This window comes from Nannobrachium achirus (genome assembly GCF_963921795.1).
Source record: "Nannobrachium achirus genome assembly, chromosome: 8".
NCBI classification, from domain to species: domain Eukaryota; kingdom Metazoa; phylum Chordata; class Actinopteri; order Myctophiformes; family Myctophidae; genus Nannobrachium; species Nannobrachium achirus.
Genome location: NC_137817.1, coordinates 42,247,461 through 42,267,283, shown reverse-complemented (window position 1 = coordinate 42,267,283; position 19,823 = coordinate 42,247,461). Strand labels below are relative to the sequence as shown.

General features: G+C 41.8%; 1 protein-coding gene across 1 annotated transcript; it reads left to right on the top strand.

The window, feature by feature from the left end:
- Positions 1–1,338: 1,338 nt before the first annotated feature.
- Positions 1,339–17,135, top strand: slc1a5 (solute carrier family 1 member 5; the record flags this gene model as incomplete). The annotated part of the gene is made up of 8 exons (XM_080731893.1): positions 1,339–1,874; positions 9,888–9,930; positions 10,340–10,408; positions 11,182–11,348; positions 12,454–12,687; positions 15,068–15,262; positions 16,274–16,408; positions 16,907–17,135. The coding sequence occupies 8 exons, from the start codon at positions 1,339–1,341 to the stop codon at positions 17,133–17,135; spliced, it is 1,608 nt and encodes a 535-aa protein (XP_080588019.1).
- Between the last annotated feature and the right edge of the window lie 2,688 nt (positions 17,136–19,823).

The window sequence follows — 19,823 nt, the reverse complement described above, 5'->3', positions numbered from 1 at the left end:
CTTGCACACAAGATATTGCATTGAAACTTGCTGAGAGCACATTCATATGATAAACCTGTGGGAAAATTCCCTAACACTGCCAGTTATCTTTCTAAGATTGTTTATTAGACATGGGAAGTGTCAATCGGCTACATCAACATGTTGTTTCAACTTGTTGGTACTTAATAAACTTTAGTAAACAGAGATATGGATTGATGTAACATGAATAGGCTATGCCGTTTTACTCCAGAGTGAGGAAAGCAGTGTACCAATTTCCTGACTTGGTTTGACATGACGAGTTTAGGTCAAATGTCATGAAATGTGACTTGATGGCAGATATTGATATTATCCAAAAACAGATAGTCTCCATAGATCTATCAGTGTTGTGGCAGCACCACCAGTAAGCACAGGATATGCATAGGTAAGAGTAGAGATAAGAATAAGATACTATAGACATCTTCACAGGGTCTGACTGTTAACATGTTTGTAGACTGATTGAACAGTAAAGAACATACAAAATGCGTTTGTAAAAGTTATGCTACTGTCTTGGGCTTATATGTACTATAAGACAATTGTGTCTTTGTACATAGGCAAAGAGTCAAAGAGTGTTGCTTTTGAAAGAATATCATGGAACATAAGAGATTGATTGATGCTCTTTGCAAGTTTCTCTGGATTCTATATGGTAGAACTCTCTCTCCTTGTAACATGGTGTGACTGCCTGGTCAAATTAGTTGGGATGGGATATGGGTAACATAGGCCTACACCTATTTTGTCTGCTTTTGATTATTATAGACCTATTTGTTGTGAAAATACCAATAAAGAAACCTTGAACAAAAAACAAACAAAGTGATTTACCTCGATCAGATTAACCAAATCTCTTCTATAAGACTCACATCCGCGTGTCCATCATTATAATGATTATAAATCAATCAATTAATCAATCAATGATGAATGATGCAAGAATCGACTGTGTGTGTGTGTGTGTGTGTGTGTGTGTGTGTGTGTGTGTGTGTGTGTGTGTGTGTGTGTGTGTGTGTGTGTGTGTGTGGGTGAGCTGGTGAGTACTCCCACATGGTGAGTCCCTCCCCTTTCCCTTGCGTCACTACAGGGGGTTGCCTTTAGTGGAGCGGACGTCGCTGGTAGACTAGAGTGAGTCAGATTAGTGCATGGGTGAAGCTTAGAGGGCGCGGCAGCAGCATACGCACGCTTGTTCCACGAAACGGGAAGAGGTTTTTTTACTAGTTAAGTGCCGTTGCCAGCATCTATAACCCTAACATCCACATTACAACTGAAGTTTCCTCGACGCTTAAGTTTTGTTTCCCCGTTTCTTGGGACACCTTCCTTCCAGGGCGCACGATCATGGCTGAGAAGATCGACATGGAGAAGGCGTCCAACGGCGACGCGCTCCTCGAGGAGCCGGTGGCCAACGGGCTCAAAGACCACAAGGGCTGCAAGCGCGACGAGCCGCTGTCCCAGCGGGTCCGGAGGATAGTGATGGCCAACCTGCTGGTCATCCTCACCGTGCTGGGGGTCATCATTGGGGTGTTTATCGGGCTGGGGGTGCGCAACATGGAGCTGAGCAGGACGCAGGTCATCTACGTGGGCTTCCCCGGCGAGCTGCTCATCCGCCTGCTCAAAATGATCATCATCCCACTGGTGGTCTGCTCCTTAGTGTCCGGAGCGGCCAGCATAGACCCCAAAGCCCTGGGCAAGCTGGGCGGCTGGGCCATGCTGTTCTTCCTGGTCACCACGCTGATCGCCTCGGCCATCGGCATTGTGATGGCCTTAATCATCACCCCCGGATATGTCACCGGCCAGAAGCCCAAAGTGGCCGGTCTGGACGATGACATCCCCCAGCCCAAGGAGGTGGTGGACTCGTTCTTAGACCTGATCAGGTATGATTAATATCATAATCATTATTGTTATTGTTTATTATGTGTGAGTGGGAAAAAAAGTGACCAGCTGGGTGATGTTGGCACCACTTGATAAATCCACATGGAACAAAGCCTACCTGCCCCCCACCCCCCCATCCTCTGACTCTGAGACAATGATTAATGATTTAACACGTGGCGAAACCCCCCTCAACAAAACATGCATGTCAAAGGGGTCGAGTGAAACTAGCTGTAGGCTATAACACGTTTATTTCTCGTGCATAGAGATATTCTCATGCATAGAGAATAGAACCTTTTGCCTGTATATAAAGATAGTTTAGACTTGTAACAGTTTTAATTGTAGGGCCCTAATTCATGTCCGTTTTAGTCAGCATCAACATTCCATTCCATATAAGGTTAATGAAGTTGACATAGGAAAAAGTAGTTGTAACGCTTTTCCATAGCTACTGGCTACTTGTGTCTCTGTGCTGTAAGGACAGATCTAGGTTGCATCAGCTGAGCCATGTGTTCACGTCAAGGTTTTAATTCCCTCCGACAGAGACACTCTCCAGTGGCACTGTGACGTCACACCGGCCCGTGCCGTTTCCTGCAGACGTGCCAGAGTCAGTCTAGAGATAGTTTAGTCTAGTTTTATGTTCATATCTCTTCTGTTAGACCAGTGTTTCTCAGACTTTTACATTTCAAGGTCTCCCCTTTACTCTGACAGTATACAAATGGAACCAAATGGACCCCAACAGGTCCATTTGGTTCCATTTGTATACTGTCAGAGTTAACTTGTATGGGTCTAGACCCTATAGCCTAACTCTATGGTTTAGACCCCCATGAAGGAACCCACAAAGTCCCTGGAATCCACATTGAGAATCACTGTATTAGACCCGTACAGTTTCAAGACATAACACGTGTATGAAGGAGTTGAGTGTGTGTGTGTGTGAGCTGCTGTGTCACAACAACTGCTAGGCTACGTAAGACTAGAGACCTGACTCTGGCAGCTCAGTGGCTCTCTCTTGCTGGGACAGCCCACTGTTATGTCAAAAGCAGATGTCAAGGAGGCACATTCAGTCCATATTTTGTGCCTTATTTATAAATCAGCTTGAGCAAACAGTGAAGTTTGGTATGTTTTTTTCTAGCTGAGTGACATACACTGGATGGCTGAGACACAATAATGCCTATATTATTCCATTTGAGCAAGCGTAATAGAGTAATAACAACAAACATGTTTGCATCAAACTGTATTTTAAATGGCCCAAACAATTTATGTCAGGAAACATCTATTATCCTTCCTGGGAGACTAATTCTCAACCACTCCACTGTGTTTTTGATGGGTGTTGTGCAGTTCCCACTCGTCTTGTTTTGATCGAGACAGCCATATGTTATACTTAGATAACGTGGCCACTGAAATACCCCAGAGGTAGCATTTCAAAGCCTACATGAATCTTACAAATAGAACTATGGATTAAGGCAGCTCTTTGTGTGAGGTTCTTGTGCAACAGCTCAGCTATGTTGCCCCAAAAAAGCAATAAGTGAATGGAAAACATTCCACAGAACAGATGTTCCGAGTAGCACTAGTTTTCTTCCTTGTTGTGAACTGTGAAGGGCTCACTTCATGAGTGGAATATGGTCTCAATACTGCTGACATTGACCTAATGAGGACCTTTATATGTGGGTCACAACTTAAGTTAACAAGTTGGTCATTTTAAACATTTCCACCATACTACTGCTCGGGTCATTCTGAAGGGGACTTGCAGTTTACATTTTGGATTGAGAGGACATTTCCCCCGTGCAATGAGCGAAGATGGTATGGTACAGTATAAGCAAGCATAGTACACCGGTATATGCTAAGACCTAGCAGTACCTCTACTCCATTGTGTTCAAGAAGTAGCAATAAAGTACTCAACTTCACATTGTCTTACTTAAAGGGGTACTGTCACTTTAAAAAGTCATCTTAAAATATGAGTTAATATTTTTATGATGTCATTGTGATGTAATTGACTGTCCTTAGACTACTTACTGTACTGGTCAGCTGTTGTTGGGGGGCGAGGGGCAGATTACACTGTGACATGAGTTTCAGACTATTTCAGACCGTTTTCAGAGAGACCACATTACCTACTGTATCATACTATTATGATTTCGGAGCGTGTCAGCGGGCCTTTAAGGTTGCAAGCTGGATATCTACTGTATACTGATACTACTGTATTTTGTATTGTTCTCTAACTTCCAACATTTTGCCCAATGAGCCAAAGACTGCCCTAGATATCCGTGGCTAGCTATGATTTCTAGGGAAAGAAAAGCCTGTTCCGCTGCCAGATCTGAACATAAAGAGCCTGACCTGTGCTCCCCTCAGGTAGATTAGAAAGCAGCCTAGTGTAGATTTACCAGCCTCCACACAGTAGCCATTGTTTATTATGTGCAGAGCCTCTCATTTACTCCATAACATAAGCCGTGCACAGGTTATTTAACTGAGAAAGTTGGTCTGCCACATATTTATTGGACAAGCAGTTTTCTACCTGGGTCTGTTTTGTTTTCCTAGCTCATTGGACGAGGCACCTTAGTGGTTTAGTAAATATCTCTAATATAAGACAGATTCAACCAATGGGTTCCCAGATTGGTGGTTTAGTAACCTTGCTCTTATGGTATGGGTCATAATGGACACGACTCAGACAATAATAATAAGGTTTATTTCCCCCTCTGTTGTTGATATAGTGTGTTTTAATCCTTATCTACTACACCTGCCTTTAGTCTGTAGGCCTATACAATGAGCAATCCTTACAGTTCATTTTCTAACATAGCTTGTGTAGGCCTTGTGAGTCTGTCTGTCCATCGTTCACCATTGGCAACATACTGTATCTTAAAAGCTACTGACTGTATTGCCGATGCCATGGAATTTATTATGCATTCATGATCGCCAGTTGATGACCCCTATTGATTTTGGTTACTCACTCAATGGCTTTTCCTGGAGGCGCTTCCTGGAGACCCAATGTCCGTTGTTCTCCTGACGCCAATATGCCAACATTTTCATTTACTCACGCTCAAAATGGAATGGGTGGATTTCCATGGAATTGAATGTGCTTGGCAAGAATAAACCCCAAGTACTTGAGTGACCACACTCAGGGCAGAATGTCAACATTGCACACTATATATCTCATCATCTAATAGAAAGATTAATGGAAGAATCCTACTCATTTTGGTGGATCACATGGCCGTCCTGCAGCAAAACGTGAAATATGTGAAGCAACATGCCCAATTGCCCATATGGAGACCACTTGAAAATCTAGATGTGAAGGCAGCATAGCGGCCTGAACATCTATCTAGTAGTTTAAACTTCCAGATGTAGAGCAGTCATGCTGTAAGGGCAATGGGGCAAAAAACTAGACAGATTAACATTACATAATGATTAATCCTTAATGCTTAGTTAGTACTTGGTATTGTTTACTCTTTTGCAAGTAAGATGCATTTTAAACAACAAGAAGTATTTGACCCAAGATTGACGCCACCCATTAGGCAAGGCATGGTTGTGAGTTTTTGGTTGATAAAGATTATCTCTTCTGACAGACTCTTTGAAGGGCTAGTCTATTTCAGAAACCTAGTTAAGAAATGAATGAGAAAGGTGCTTCCCTCAAACCCCCCAGCAAGGCAGGTTAATGTGTAATTGACCAACCACAGTTTCTTTTAACACTAGACTTGGGTCTATACTATTTGGAGGACCGTAGCTATCCTTGCTCTGATGTTTTAGTGTCTTTTGGCTCTCGTGACCTCAGTGCTTTGAGCTGGATGCACGTGGTGACGCACGCTATTCTAAACCCAATTAGGAAAGTCATTTTGGGTCTGTGCAGGCCCACCGCCGTCCACACACACACACACACACACACACACACACACACACACACACACACACACACACACACACACACACACACACACACTATTCCCTGTCTAATTGGGTAGTGTTGAGCCTCGTGCTTCTTGTGAGGGCTGGCCCTTTCAATCAGTGTTTAGTAAGTTTTGGCAACAAAGACTTGGGGGGTTGTGACCATGGAGCTTTGTGTATCACAGTGCAAACTAAGATCCTTCTCAGTAAGTGTAAACACACTCTCCATTTCCCTTTAACTACATACCCATGATGCACAGCAGCACACAACGTAATGACTTAACTATACACACACACACACAAAAACATAGCCTAACCTCGTACACATTCCAGTGTACCTATGTGGCACTTTTATCTGCCTGAGAATGACTGAGAATGAACGCTCTCTCCTCAACACGTGGCATGTACAGTTGATGTGTGGTTGTGTCACTTTATAAAGAAGGATGTAGGACTTTGAAGCCCCGCCCAAAAATCCTTGTTTAGTTTTCATATCTCCCATTGCCTGCCTTCTGTTTGTTCTCCCACTGGGATCCATGTCTACACAGTAATCTTGGAGATTGTTGAACAAGCAATACTTCCTAGATGAAAGTCACATTGACAGCGAATGTTGGCCTGGATTGGTTCCTGAACAGGAGTTAACACCACACGGATGTAGCCAATGTGTCGTTTGACAGATGCTTTAAAGAGCTGTAAAGTTATAATGACTCTTTAATTGTTTGAGGGACCCAAGTGAGACTTGAACCCATAACCCTGGCTATGTTTTTGGTACATGCAACCCATTAAACTATACACAAAGGCGTCACTGGTAGCCTACTTGCACTGATAACTTCACTGTCACTGTATTTTACCACATACTACAGTGGTAGTTAGCAATATACCATGTCACAATAATAATAATACAACTTTATTTATGTAGCACCTTTCAAACCTGGGTTACAAAGTGCTTTACAGAGGAAACAGAAAAACCGCAAAAGACAAAAAACAAAACCCACAAAACAAAAGGAAAAGATGAAAAACAATGCATAGAAATGAATACATAACTTTCATAATGGTAAAAGATCCGTGCAAATAGATGAAAGTTACAGGGAATGGATACCCTAAATAAAATAAAAAAAATAGGCTGCTGAGCAAGAGCAGCGTGCAGGATTTATTGTTCATGGAAATAGTTTTTCATGTTTGTTTCAGTTTTCCCTGTCCAACGCACCTGCATCTGAATCAAGTAGATGTGTGAATACTTCCCTGTACAGGGAATGGGGATTAAAAGCTAGTCTATAGAAATGGGTTTTGAGGAGGGATTTAAAACGGGGGATAGACTCGGAGAGCCTGATCTCCAGGGGCAGGGTGTTCCAAAGGGTAGGGGCTCTGAAAGCAAAGGCAATGCAACCTTTAGTACCAGTAAGACTCCCTAATTGGGAGATAAGCGACTGTCAGGTCGGCAACCTCATGGTGGCGCTAGAAGAGGGGCATGTGAGAAATCAGGGGCGGAGGTTGTGGTTTGCCAGCCAAGGAGTGTGTGTGTGCAAAGTTTGGCATGGATAAGAGTAGGGCCAAAAGTGTGACATGACGTGGCGGACAGACTGACAGCCGGTGGAGCTTTTCATAGTAACTTTCGACCTGACGGTCGCAATTATATAATAGCTAAACAACTATTAAGTGTTACCATGTAAACATAGGATTTGTTGCATCATTCATGCCCTATAGCCATCTCTTCCTCTAGCCTGGTAAACCACCCAGCCCCGGAATTTGATTTCGGTTTACCAGGCTACACTTCCTCCTTCCATCAATGTTATGTAAAGATCAAGGGACATATTACACAGGCATCCATTCTGTGTGAATAGAATGGATATTGAGGCCATCTGATTGTGTTCATGCAATATCTGTTTACAACTTGCCACGTCTTATTTCTTTATTTCACAAATGTTTTGGTTGTGCGAACTTTGTGACAGTCACATTGCAATACATGTACGCACTTGACTGCCGGTTGATCCAGTTCGACCTGTGTAATGGCAGCTGGTGCCCCCCCCCCCCACCCCCAACACGCATATAAAGAATGGAATGAAATAGCCCATTCATTAGTCATTACCTGAGGGTTTAGAAACCAGAGTAGCTCAGCCCTAGCCCAGGCCCAGCCAAACAAAAGCATGATTAATAGATAATCATTTTAACCTATTATATTAACACATTAAAAAGCTTATAAACAGAACTTTGCAACTTGACAGGTGTGACGTGCATGGGATGCTATGCATGTCAAACCAGTGTTATCTGGAGGAGTTGGGGGGAAATGTGGGACCCTACCCTGTCAACAAAACAACCTGGCCTTGCCGTGGTATTGAATGAGTTCAGTTCAGCAAGAGGGAAAGGAATGAGAAAAAATATGCAGGCACGAAAATGGGCACTCCTATAAAGACAGTCGGGGTGGGTGCTTCAGTACTGGTTGGCTCCTCCTATACTGTAGTGGACGGCAGTGGTTCCCAAACCTTTTAGCTTGTGACCCAAATGAGAAATTGGACGTTTGCCCGGGACCCAAACTACTGAAAACAAGCTATTTTCTCTACTTCTTAGACCTTTGTTTTCTAATTTATGGAATTTCTTTGATTTTTATTTTTGGGAAATGTTTTTTTTTTTAATGTTTTGAAATAATAATAATTAAAAACAACGTAGCAAACACATTAAGGCCCCACAAATGGGTCCCGACCCAGTGCTTGGGAACCAGTGGTGTAGTGTACAGTATGTGCACGTGCATGGGGAGGTGTAACACGATGACTGGATGACGATTGTGACAGTATGTGACTATGTGTACAGGGTGTTGTCACATCAGCCTATTCAATGCATTCCTCAACCATTCCATTAATAATAGACCAAACAGACATTATCCCCATTATATTAGTCAAAAAGGTGTTTCCACAGACACTCAACAAATTTAAAAAGTGGTTCTGCAGACGCACAATGTTCTGAGTGTATTAAAGGTAGCTCAGCGTAAATGAAGGAACGCTTGGCATAGGCAATGCTTCCAGAAGAGCCAGAGTGAATCTATTTGTATAGTTTGTTTTTCAGTAAGTGGTTTTCACAGTCGCTGAATGTTCCTGTTAAACACTGTGCCTGTGTTTATCTGTGTTTTTCAGTGGTATAGCTATAGCATGCTGCCACTGAATGTCCCTGGAAAACGCCATGGATGTTTTCATTTAGGTGTGACATCAGATATGCCAGGTAGTGGTGACTCAGCATAACGGCCAAGTGGAATGGAGGAATGGGTGGAGACACATCACACATTGGCATACTCAGAACTGATTTCTTGGAAAAAGAAAAAAACTACTATACTTGTTTACATGTATCGAGTGCATTTTCCCCCTTCTTTTTTAATTTAATTTAATTAAATAGTGCTGCTATGCTGTGTTGTTTTTTTCCCCTCTCCGCACGGAGAGGAGCGCAGAGCCTCCGGTTGCCAGATTCTGTGAGTGAAAGAAGCGACCAGGTCTATAAGAAAACAAGCCCAAAAGAAGCGACCAGTTTCACATCTTGAGCTCTATTACATTAGCTACATTAGCTTTCTAAAAGAATGTTGAAAGCAAGGCCAAATAAGCAACTACACTTCAGAAACAAGCCCAAACAAAAGCAACCCACAACTAGCAACATTATAGGAACAAGATCAAAGTCGCTAGCAGACCTGGCAACACTGTCAATTTGTGTCAAACCTGCCAGCCGTCTGAATGCAGTGTTCGTCGACGACTTTTAAATGACAAAGTTTGCCAACTAATGCCAGCAGACTACAACAGAACAGACTGGCAGTTTGGAGCCGTTGGAATTAGGCTGTTTGGTGTGGAGACACCTTAAATCGAGTTCATTGAGTTCTTGAGGCTTTTTGATATGAGGCCGGAACTGTACTTGACTGTGTGTATGTGTGTAAATGTAATTCTAAAGTAAACACCTCGGCAGCAGTCGGTCTAGTAATTGGGGTCTCTATGGGTAGGAGGCAGGTCTTTAGGGATGCTAATCCAAGTCAGTACTGCTGAGGTCAAACCAAGAGAGGATTAATAGTAAAATTCTCTCAGTTATTTCCACATGATAAACCTTGTGATTCAGATCTTGTGAACCAAAGTCCAGCACATGAAGGATTCAGAAACTGAATATACTCTTTTTTTTTTCTTCTGCAGAAACATCTTTCCCTCCAACCTGGTGTCTGCTGCCTTCCAGTCGGTAAGTTGTCTCTGGTGGTGATGTGACAATTTCATAAATTGTGACATTCGTATTGTCTAACATTTTGACAAATAATATAAGTACCGTATTTTCCGGACTATAAGGCGCACCGGACTATAAGGCGCACTGTCAATGAATGGTCTATTTTCGAACTGTTTTCATATATAAGGCGCACCGGACTATAAGGCGCACATAATAGACGCTACCGTTGCGTTATGCATCCAACAGATGGAGCTGTGCTAAAGGGAATGTCAATGTCAATGAATGATCCATATATAAAGCGCACTGGACTATAAGGCGCACTGTAGTTTTTTGAGAAAATTAAAGGCTTTTAAGTGCGCCTTATAGTCCGGAAAATACGGGTAGATTTGACCATGCTAAACTTTCAATCCTTTGTTTTGTTTGGTAGTATGCCACGAGCTACAAGCTGATTACCAGGAATGGCACAGATGGACAGCCCAACATCACTGTTGAGAAGGTAAAACGAGAATGAATACTGCAGGCTATTTAACAGACATGCAAAAGGCCATGACATTTCAACATCACAATATCCCACCACCACCACCAAAGGCCCTAGCCCACAACCTGTTTGAGCTGATTGTATGAGCTGGGCCATTGCTGGGCCAAACCGGAGCCACCTTTGGTCCGGCATTGGAACAAACACAATTGGTATGGTGTTTGAGAAGGAGGATGACAGGACATTGTCTTTGGTGCACCACAGTATAATTTTTCGTAACTCTATGGCTAGAACACGTCCCCCATCAATTCATGAGCCACAGCCAAGTACTCCAATGGTTACTTTGCATAACAGGTTTACAAGTGATGCATCCTCACCCCTCGCATACTCGGTAAAAGCAACACAGCCACTGCTACCAGAAGGCTATGATAGTCTTTTTTTTCTTCTTTTTACTCTCTACCAAATCTCTTTGTCAAAAATAGCCGATCTACAAGCTCACAACGCGGTGCGGCGGGAGCATGTAGATCTGCTATTTTTCGCAAATGTTCCGCCTCAAGAAAATGGATTTTGGGGATATTTTGATTATCGCAATAATATCGTAAATTGCGTTTTCTTTTTGGTAATAATACATTAATCGGGACATTACATTTTCATATCATCCCATCCTTATATGTGTGTATATACTATACACAACATAATGACAGATTATGACAGAGCCAATATATTGTTATATTGGCTGTGTCTTGGCATGATCTCATCTGCTCGTCTGTAACTGAATATGTGTATGTGTCCAGGTGCCCTTTGGAGTGGACCAGGACGGCATGAACATCCTGGGTCTGGTAGTGTTTGCCATTGTGTTTGGTGTGGCTTTGAGGAAACTGGGAGAAGAAGGAGAGATCCTCATCAAGTTCTTCAACTCATTCAATGAAGCCACTATGATATTGGTGTCTTGGATCATGTGGTAAGTCCCGCACTGTTCCATCTTCTACTGGTCATATTATATAAACAAACATGGTATATAGCAGTGGTTCTCAAACTTTTTCATGTCAAGGACCCCCAAATTGACACTTATTAGCCCGCAGACCCCCATTTGAAAAGAGATGCCAGGGACCCCCATAAGAGAAGATTTGTACGGCTCTAGCAGTGATTCCAAATCATTTTAATTTCAAGGTTTGACATGCATGATTAGGCTGCAGCAGACCCCCATTTAATGGCATTTCTTTCTCTGGGACCCCAATTTATACTGTAAAATAAGTTACATTCTGTAATGTGTATTGAATATGGACAAAACATGAACCAACACAACAACAACAAAAAGAGAAAAAGAAAAAGCCTGAGAGAAAAAGCCTCTAACCATTAATTTTGTCCAACATTGACAGTAACATGTAGTGACACTGGCAGTATTGTCTGACTGTCAGTATTGTCTGACTGTCAGTACAGGACGTGATGTCATGTGATGACAGTGAGTCACAGTGATGTGTACAGAATGACTCATATATGGGCATAAAAAGGATGTCACGTGACATCACTTCCTGTACTGACAGTCAGACAAGCTACGAGATTTCTTAGGGTATAAAAGTCCATATATGGTCATTCCCAGAAAAAGAAAAAACATTTTATGCCCATACATGGAGATTTCTGATGTCATAAATCCCAGGCCGAAAATGAGAATGTTAGGGTACCCCCTTATGCCCATATATGGAGATCCACAGGCATCAAACCAAGGCCCTAACTCACCAAGGCCCTGCTTGGCATTACTAATTAACGTACGTTTTATGCCCATATATGGAGATTCCTATATTGTCAATATTAAGGACATTATTAAGGATATTATGTTATCAATATTAAGGGGTCTCCAATATATGAGTAACTGGTCCCATATACATCACTGGCCAGATGGCCAAGAATTGGCGCAAGGGCGAGGTTGCATGTCACCCTGAGGTCGCAAGTCACCCTGAGGTGTCTTACTAGTAATTCATAATCCATAACACTGACTGACGCATTATAAATATATACGTTGCGCTCCCCTTAATTCTCTTGCTTTTGTTCTCTCTGTCTCTTCCCAGGTATGCCCCTCTGGGTATCATGTTCCTCGTAGCGGGTAAAATAGTCGAGATGGAGGACGTTGCCACACTGTTTGCCAGTCTGGGAAAATACATAGCCTGCTGTATCATCGGCCATGCCATTCATGGCATCTTGGTACTGCCTGCCATCTACTTCATCATCACCAGGAAGAACCCTTATTCCTTCTTGTGGGGGATATTCACTGCTCTGGCAACTGCCTTTGGAACCTGCTCAAGGTAACTTTCTATCAGTGGTTGAAAAAGTACTCACATTTTGTACTTAAGTAAAAGTATCAATACTGCAATGTAGATGTACTCTGCCCACACACCAAAATACCTAGAGTGGAATCCGCCAATGCATTTAAATGAGAATGGAGCGTTTTTTTGCCAGTAGAGGATTTCTGCAAAAAACACTCCATTCTCATTGAAATGCATTGGCGGATTCCACTCTAGGTATTTTGGTGTGAGGGCACCCTAGTAAAAGTCAAGAATTCAAGTAGAAAAGAGATGAGATCCGAGCACTCGAGGAGTTTAAAATAAAACAAAGTTTATTGTCTAAAAACCTACATGTTTCGACCTTGCGGTCTTCATCAGGGCAAAGAACTGGAGCACCATCAAGAATTCAAGTATTGAAAGTGTTGGCATCAAAATGTACAAGAAGTATCAACTTCTAACCAAGTACTAAATGTTTGAAAATAGCAGATCTACAAGCTTGTAGATCGGCTATTTTCAAATAGCCTAGGTATGAAATAGGGCTAATGTGGTTCATGTATGTTTTATATGATTATAATTTATATTTGCAAAGTAACTAGTAACTAAGGTTTTCAAATAAATGTAGTGGAGTAAAGTACAATATTTGGATCCAAGATGTAGTGGAGTAGAAGTAAAAGTACCGATAATTGGAAATACTCCAGTAAAGTAAAAGCACCTCAGAACTGTACTTAAGTACAGTACTTAAGTAAAAGTACTTAGTTACTTTACACCACAGCTTTCTATCAACTACACCGCTGTTGTCTCCAGTGGTCACATTTTGCTTTGTTTGAAACCACACGTGTTTGCACTTCATGTCTTCCGTGGCCGGGTAACATTGTATAATTTTCTATGCCTGGGATTTGATACCCATGTATTATACCCATGTATTGAATATTTGACCAATAGCAGAGATTCAATACCAGGCGTCTCTTTTGTGTTGTACAGATTTTCATTCAAACCTTTTATTTATGCTCAAGGGGTTCTGAGGCTACACTTGTGTTCTGTGTCGTTGAGTTTATGTAATCACAAACAAAAACCGTAAAGACAGAAGGATATAAAAACAGTAAAAATACTAAATAGACTAAAATCAGATAGATACACACTGGTGTGTAATCATAAATTTGAACTCTGCAAAAGATGGCATTGAATTAAGTAATAAAAACAAGTGAGATGTACCTCCCAGTGGGAACAACGCTAGTTTTAGGAAGTACTGTACCTTTTTGTTTACCTCCCCCAAATAAATAAAATCTGGGTTCCAAGCAGGTATTGTGCCTATGCTACTGCACTAGCGACTCCTACTGGTTGCTGGGGGCATCTGCTTGGCAAGGAGTGGAACCAGGAGGATGTTGTTTCCCCACATGTTATGTCTTCCTGATGAAACTGGTTAAATAAGATATATCAGAAGGTCGTCTACACCCACCGCAGTACAACAGTGAGCGATGGCAGAGACCGGGATCATATAGTTTAGTAGTGCACTGTTCAAGGGTAATTGGCAGAACAACAGAAATTGAGGAAGGAAAGAACATATACAATTAGATTAGCCAGCAGTCAAATCCGGCAAACACATCCGTACTGAATAACCAGCCCTGCTCACCCGAACTGTACTCGTCTAACAGCTGTCAAGTGGCGAAGCTCGACTCGTAACTGTAGTTGGAGGTTTTCAGAAGTTGGCATACCCGTTTACCATTTCAGTTTGCTCAGCAGCAGATTTGAACCAGACCATGCAGATCCCCACCTTCTGGAAATCTGGGACTACAGCAGGGGTCTTCAACAGGGGATCCGGGACCCCTAGGGGGTCCTCAGAGTTACTACTACAGGGGGGCCGCTAAATCCTTGTGTGATAGGATAATTATTTTAAATTAACAACTTGAACCCTCACATCCCTAAACTCTTGAGTCTGAGGAGCACTTTAGCCATAAATAGCAGATCTACAAGCTCTCAACGCCTCGCGCTGTGAGGCGTTGAGAGCTTTTAGATCAGCTATTTTTGGCAAATCGGTTTGGTGTAGAAGTAAAAAAGAGCAGACCAAGTACAGAGTGAAAGGTCAAGTTTACTAAGTATCGACGATTTAAAATTCTAAGTGTCAAAAAAAGTATATGAATCTATCTATGAAATCGATGAGAATCTCCATCACAACAGTTATACAATATGTAGAGGGGAGGGGGTCCCTGCTTCATCTCCCTCTCAGCTAAGGGGTCCTTGGCCTGAAAATGTTGAAGACCCTTGGACTACAGTTTTATGCACACTTTGCACAGTCTATTGGCGTAGGACGCTGTGATGTTCGATAACCCAGCCCTACGATCTACACACACTGCCCCTGTCTTAGACTATTCATCTGCTTAACGTCTTTGTTTTCTCTCCGTAGCTCTGCCACCCTGCCCCTGATGATGAAGTGTGTGGAGGAGAAGAACGGGGTGTCCAAACACATCAGCCGTTTCATCCTGCCCATCGGTGCTACGGTCAACATGGATGGAGCCGCGCTCTTCCAGTGTGTGGCTGCTGTGTTCATCGCCCAGCTCAACAACATCTCTCTCAACTTCATCCAAGTTTTCACTATATTGTACGTACAGTACACGCACACACACCTCAAACACAAACTGAATCACAGCCTCAGACTCTAATGAGAATTCAGTTAACAGTGTTAATATAAGACAAGTAGAGAAAGATATCCGCAACAGTGCAGAAAGCCGGCAACACTCCAATTTTGATAGTCTTTTTGGTGCACGGTTCAAAATAACATGAGACAAAGAAGAAGTTATCAGCACTCAAGGAATCTCAACAACTTCTTCTTTGTCAAGCAACTTCTTCTTTGTTTCTTAATATAAGACAAACCTTTATTTATCCCCATGTGGAAGTTATTTTCGTAGCAGTAACAGTTGCTGTTGAAGTGAATGAAGTGCTAGGAGTAACAGCTGCTGTTGAAGCCATACAGTAGCAGCAACATTTGCTGTTGAAATGAATGAAGTCCTAGCAGTAACAGCTGCTGTTGAAGCCATACAGTAGCAGCAACAGTTGCTGTTGAAGTCAGAGCAGCAACAGCAGTAAGCATGAAAGATAGGATAGGTGCATCTGGTTTCTGAGCTATGTACAAGCTATCACCAGTGAATGTATGCATGAATATACATCTACTGTATGGTCAATGTATATTAGTACTATGGATATCATCGTTGTTGGGTGGAAAATGTCCAAAACCGTTCATTTTGTATTTGTCGTTTTAAAAATGATCTAAACTAGTGAAAGTAGCCAATCTACAAGCACACAACGACCTCACAACGAGGCGTTGTGTGCTTGTAGATCGGCTATTTTCACTAGTTTCGCTGCGACAGTCTTGTATGATGAAGCAGGGCTTTACTTTATGAAAAACATACACATTTCTAACTTGGAGATACAAGGTTTCTGCCCGACAGTGACGATATACTGTATGTACAGACTATCAACCATGAATATGAGACTGATAACGATTCAATCGTGTACTGGCTGAATCCATTTCATACACTCTGACATCATACTGAACATGCATGTTCGTTGGCATTGGGCCATGTAGCTAACTGTCTCTCTCTCCTTCTGTCAGAGTGACGGCCACAGCCTCCAGTGTGGGAGCGGCGGGGATCCCTGCAGGGGGTGTGCTGACTCTGGCTATAATCCTGGAGGCAGTAGGACTTCCCACCAATGATATCTCCCTAATTTTGGCTGTCGACTGGCTTGTGTGAGTGTCTAACATCTCCCATTTGCTGTAAATGTTATAGAGTTGCAACTATCGATTATTTTCCTATTGATTATTTTCTTATTGATTATTCTATCGATTACTATTTAATATAAAACATACATGTATTAACGACAAATCAGTTAACCACAGTTGTCCATGGCCTAGCAGGAAAACCATCCCTCTGTATGAAATAAAGCATTATTTTATACTGCGTCAGAAAACGGTGTCGTGTAAAATAGTGAAATAGCTTATTTACAAGCTCAACTTGCGTATTGACGCATTGTGAGCTTGTGCTATTTTCACATTTTGCCTATATTACAAGCCCAAAATAAGGATAGATTATTAATTAATTATTTGATTAGATTATCTTTGTATTAAATGATTAGTTTGGTAAACTGTTGTACCCCTAAAAAGTTGTAATGCCAGGTTCATGACACAAACCAGCCACGCAACATGAGTGATGAATCTGGAGTCATCCTCTTGTCTGTTCCTCCACAGTGACCGTACCTGCACGGTGCTCAACGTTGAGGGCGACGCTTTCGGAGCCGGCATCCTGCAGCATTTTGTGGACAAAAGCGCCAAAGGCGCAGAAGCGACGGAGCTGAGCGAGGTGAGGCTGGAAGAGGCCCCTGCGTCGGCCGCGCTCGAAGACTCGCCGCTCATTCAGAAAAAACGCCCAGAGGGGGGCGCCTCGGCTCACCCCGATGACAGAGAATCCATCATGTGAGAAAGACAATGACTTTGCCGATGAACCCGCCACCAACGTATCCTTCACCCTGCGTCTCTCTGTCTTCAATCTGCCCTGAAGAAAAGTGAGAGGCTGAGGGGCAGTGGCTTATACGTCTCTGATCTGGAATCATTAGTCTTCATATTTGGCATTTTATTGTTTCAGATTATTTTATTTTTTATTTTATTTCAGAACCAACATCCCCCCACCCCCTTTTTTTTTTGTTGCTATTTTTGAAGGCTTTGATCAGTCTGTTACTCCATGTACACCAATGTTGTTGCTAATGAACTACAATGCCTCTCTGAGAGTGGGTGAAGGTGATGAAGCAGTCTCATATTCACTTTCTTTTATATTTTATATCTTGCGACACACCAAATGAAGTTCAAATCTATCGGAAGTTGAACAAAGGACCTGCTTATTTTTCTCAAGGGCTGAAGATTTAAACCAAACCCATCCATGCAAAGTGACCTCAGTACTGTGACAGGCATCGTGTCGCTGCAGGACTGTCCCATGTCTGTTTTTCAACCTTCTGAGACCAAAACTCACACAGTACCCAGCAAGTAGGAAGTAGATCATTAAGCTGTTACCACACCTTTGTTTGTACGCTATTTTCCATGGAAACAAGCGTCCTCGTCCCCCCCCCCCCCACTTATTTTTTTCCAACCTGCTGTTGTTGCCCTACATAATTCCCAGAGTTCCAAGCACACAGGGTTTAAAAGCACAGTCCGCAATATGAATGAACACTTGGGTTGGCTGGCTTCACTGTGTTGGGGCATTTAAAGAACTCTGTGTGTTACGTTTAAATCCACTGGTCATAAATGTCTCAAATATCGCAAATATCTCTTTAGCAGAAGCAGATAGTTGCTTGTTGACCAAGGACATTTTTTTTATAGTAAAGTCTGATTGGCAGAATGAATTCTATTCAAAAGTGCAACTAATTAAAAGCTAATGTGGCTCTCGGTTTATGTGGCCCAACAATGCAATGAAGAAAGTTCTGGGTTGATGCGTTTCGTGCATGTCAGGTCAAATTTGGAGACTAACGGTTTCAAAAATTGGGCTATCGCCCAACTCTTAATGTGTACATATGCAGTTTATAAGAAACGATATTCCCTCCACTACAAGGCTACCTCTATTGTCACAGTAGTGGCAGTAGCTTGGGGACATAGGTCAGGTTGTGACTGTTGGGCTCTCAACCGCTGGAGGACTTTTAACGCTAATTTATGCTTCAGTGAAAATGTTTCTTTGAACGTTTCACTGCAAGAAAGATGATTTTGCCAAAGTGTAAACATCCGTAGAGGTGAAAGGGTGAGATTGTCATGAAATCAGAGGTAAATATGAAAAGCCAGCTTTACCAGTTCCACATTATTTTATATATATGTTTTGGCATTTGTAGTAATTTGAGATAATTTTATATTTATTTCTGTAATGAAACTATCCAAAACAAATAAGACAGTGAGTTGTTTGGAGTATATGCCAGACCCCTCTGTACATCATTTTATCGCTTTGTCTCAAATTATTGTCACTAACACAATTTGTTTTATTTCTTTTGGACCTTTTAAAAAATGTTTGAAGTAATATTTTTGTGATATTATGTCATGTTTTAGCCATTGCTTGGGGATAACTTTTGTCTGAGATTTTGACTTTTTGCTCATGTGCCAGGTATACATGGTGTGTATGGATGGTACTGTATGCTTCTGTTCAAAGACTTCTCTTGAAGGCTGTTTTGAGACTGTTTGTGAGAACTTGGGAGAAATTGTTCACGTGTTAAAATATCTGATAAATCACCCAAATCAAATAGACTATACACTATCAAACGCTACCAAATATGATGCTCTCTTGAAAGTCTAGTTTATCATTTATTCAACCCATATAATGGGACATTGTTAAGTATGAATGGGGACATATTGATTGTTTATTTTAAAATGATCTGACATCCCTTACTATTTACTCCATATTAATCGTGATGAAATGACAAAAACCTCTGCTTTTCACATGTTTAAGCTAGTGCAATCAATTCAAGCAAACAATGCTTGCATCGATTGCATCGGTCACCGAAGTTAATCTTATTCATCTGATACATACATGTTCATCTTATACAAGTCTTATTCTGGCCAGACTGAATGTACTCTCCTTGAAGTTCAGAAAATAAAAAAGTCATTTTTGTATTTGCTGTTCTGTGACTGTTTATTACAAACTCTTGCTTCTTGGGATCATCGATGCTTTGGTGAATGATTATGATTATTGTTTGTAAGTAGTACATAGGTATGTGTATACACAATCAGGATATGACATTTTGATTTAACCAGGCTCTCGTTATACAATACCTTTGTACCGGTTGTCAGAGTACTTGGTGCAGTAACCATTATCATAGCACTTGGTTGATGACATATGGATCTCCATATAGGCCCTATATATTATAGGGCATAAAAGTTACTACTTGCATAAAAGGGATAACAAAAATGTGTGGCTTTATAGACATTTCTGAACAACTGCCAAAACGTCCCAGGACGGTCCCACCATACTCTCTGTCTTTGGCAACACACGTGCCAAGTTTAAAGTCGATCCGTCAGACGGTTCTCGACATATTGTATGGGAGGGAAAGACACACACTCACACACAGATATTTTGAATTTATAGGAAGATGAACATAACCATTGACCCTCTTAAGAGGCTAGCCATCTATGAGAG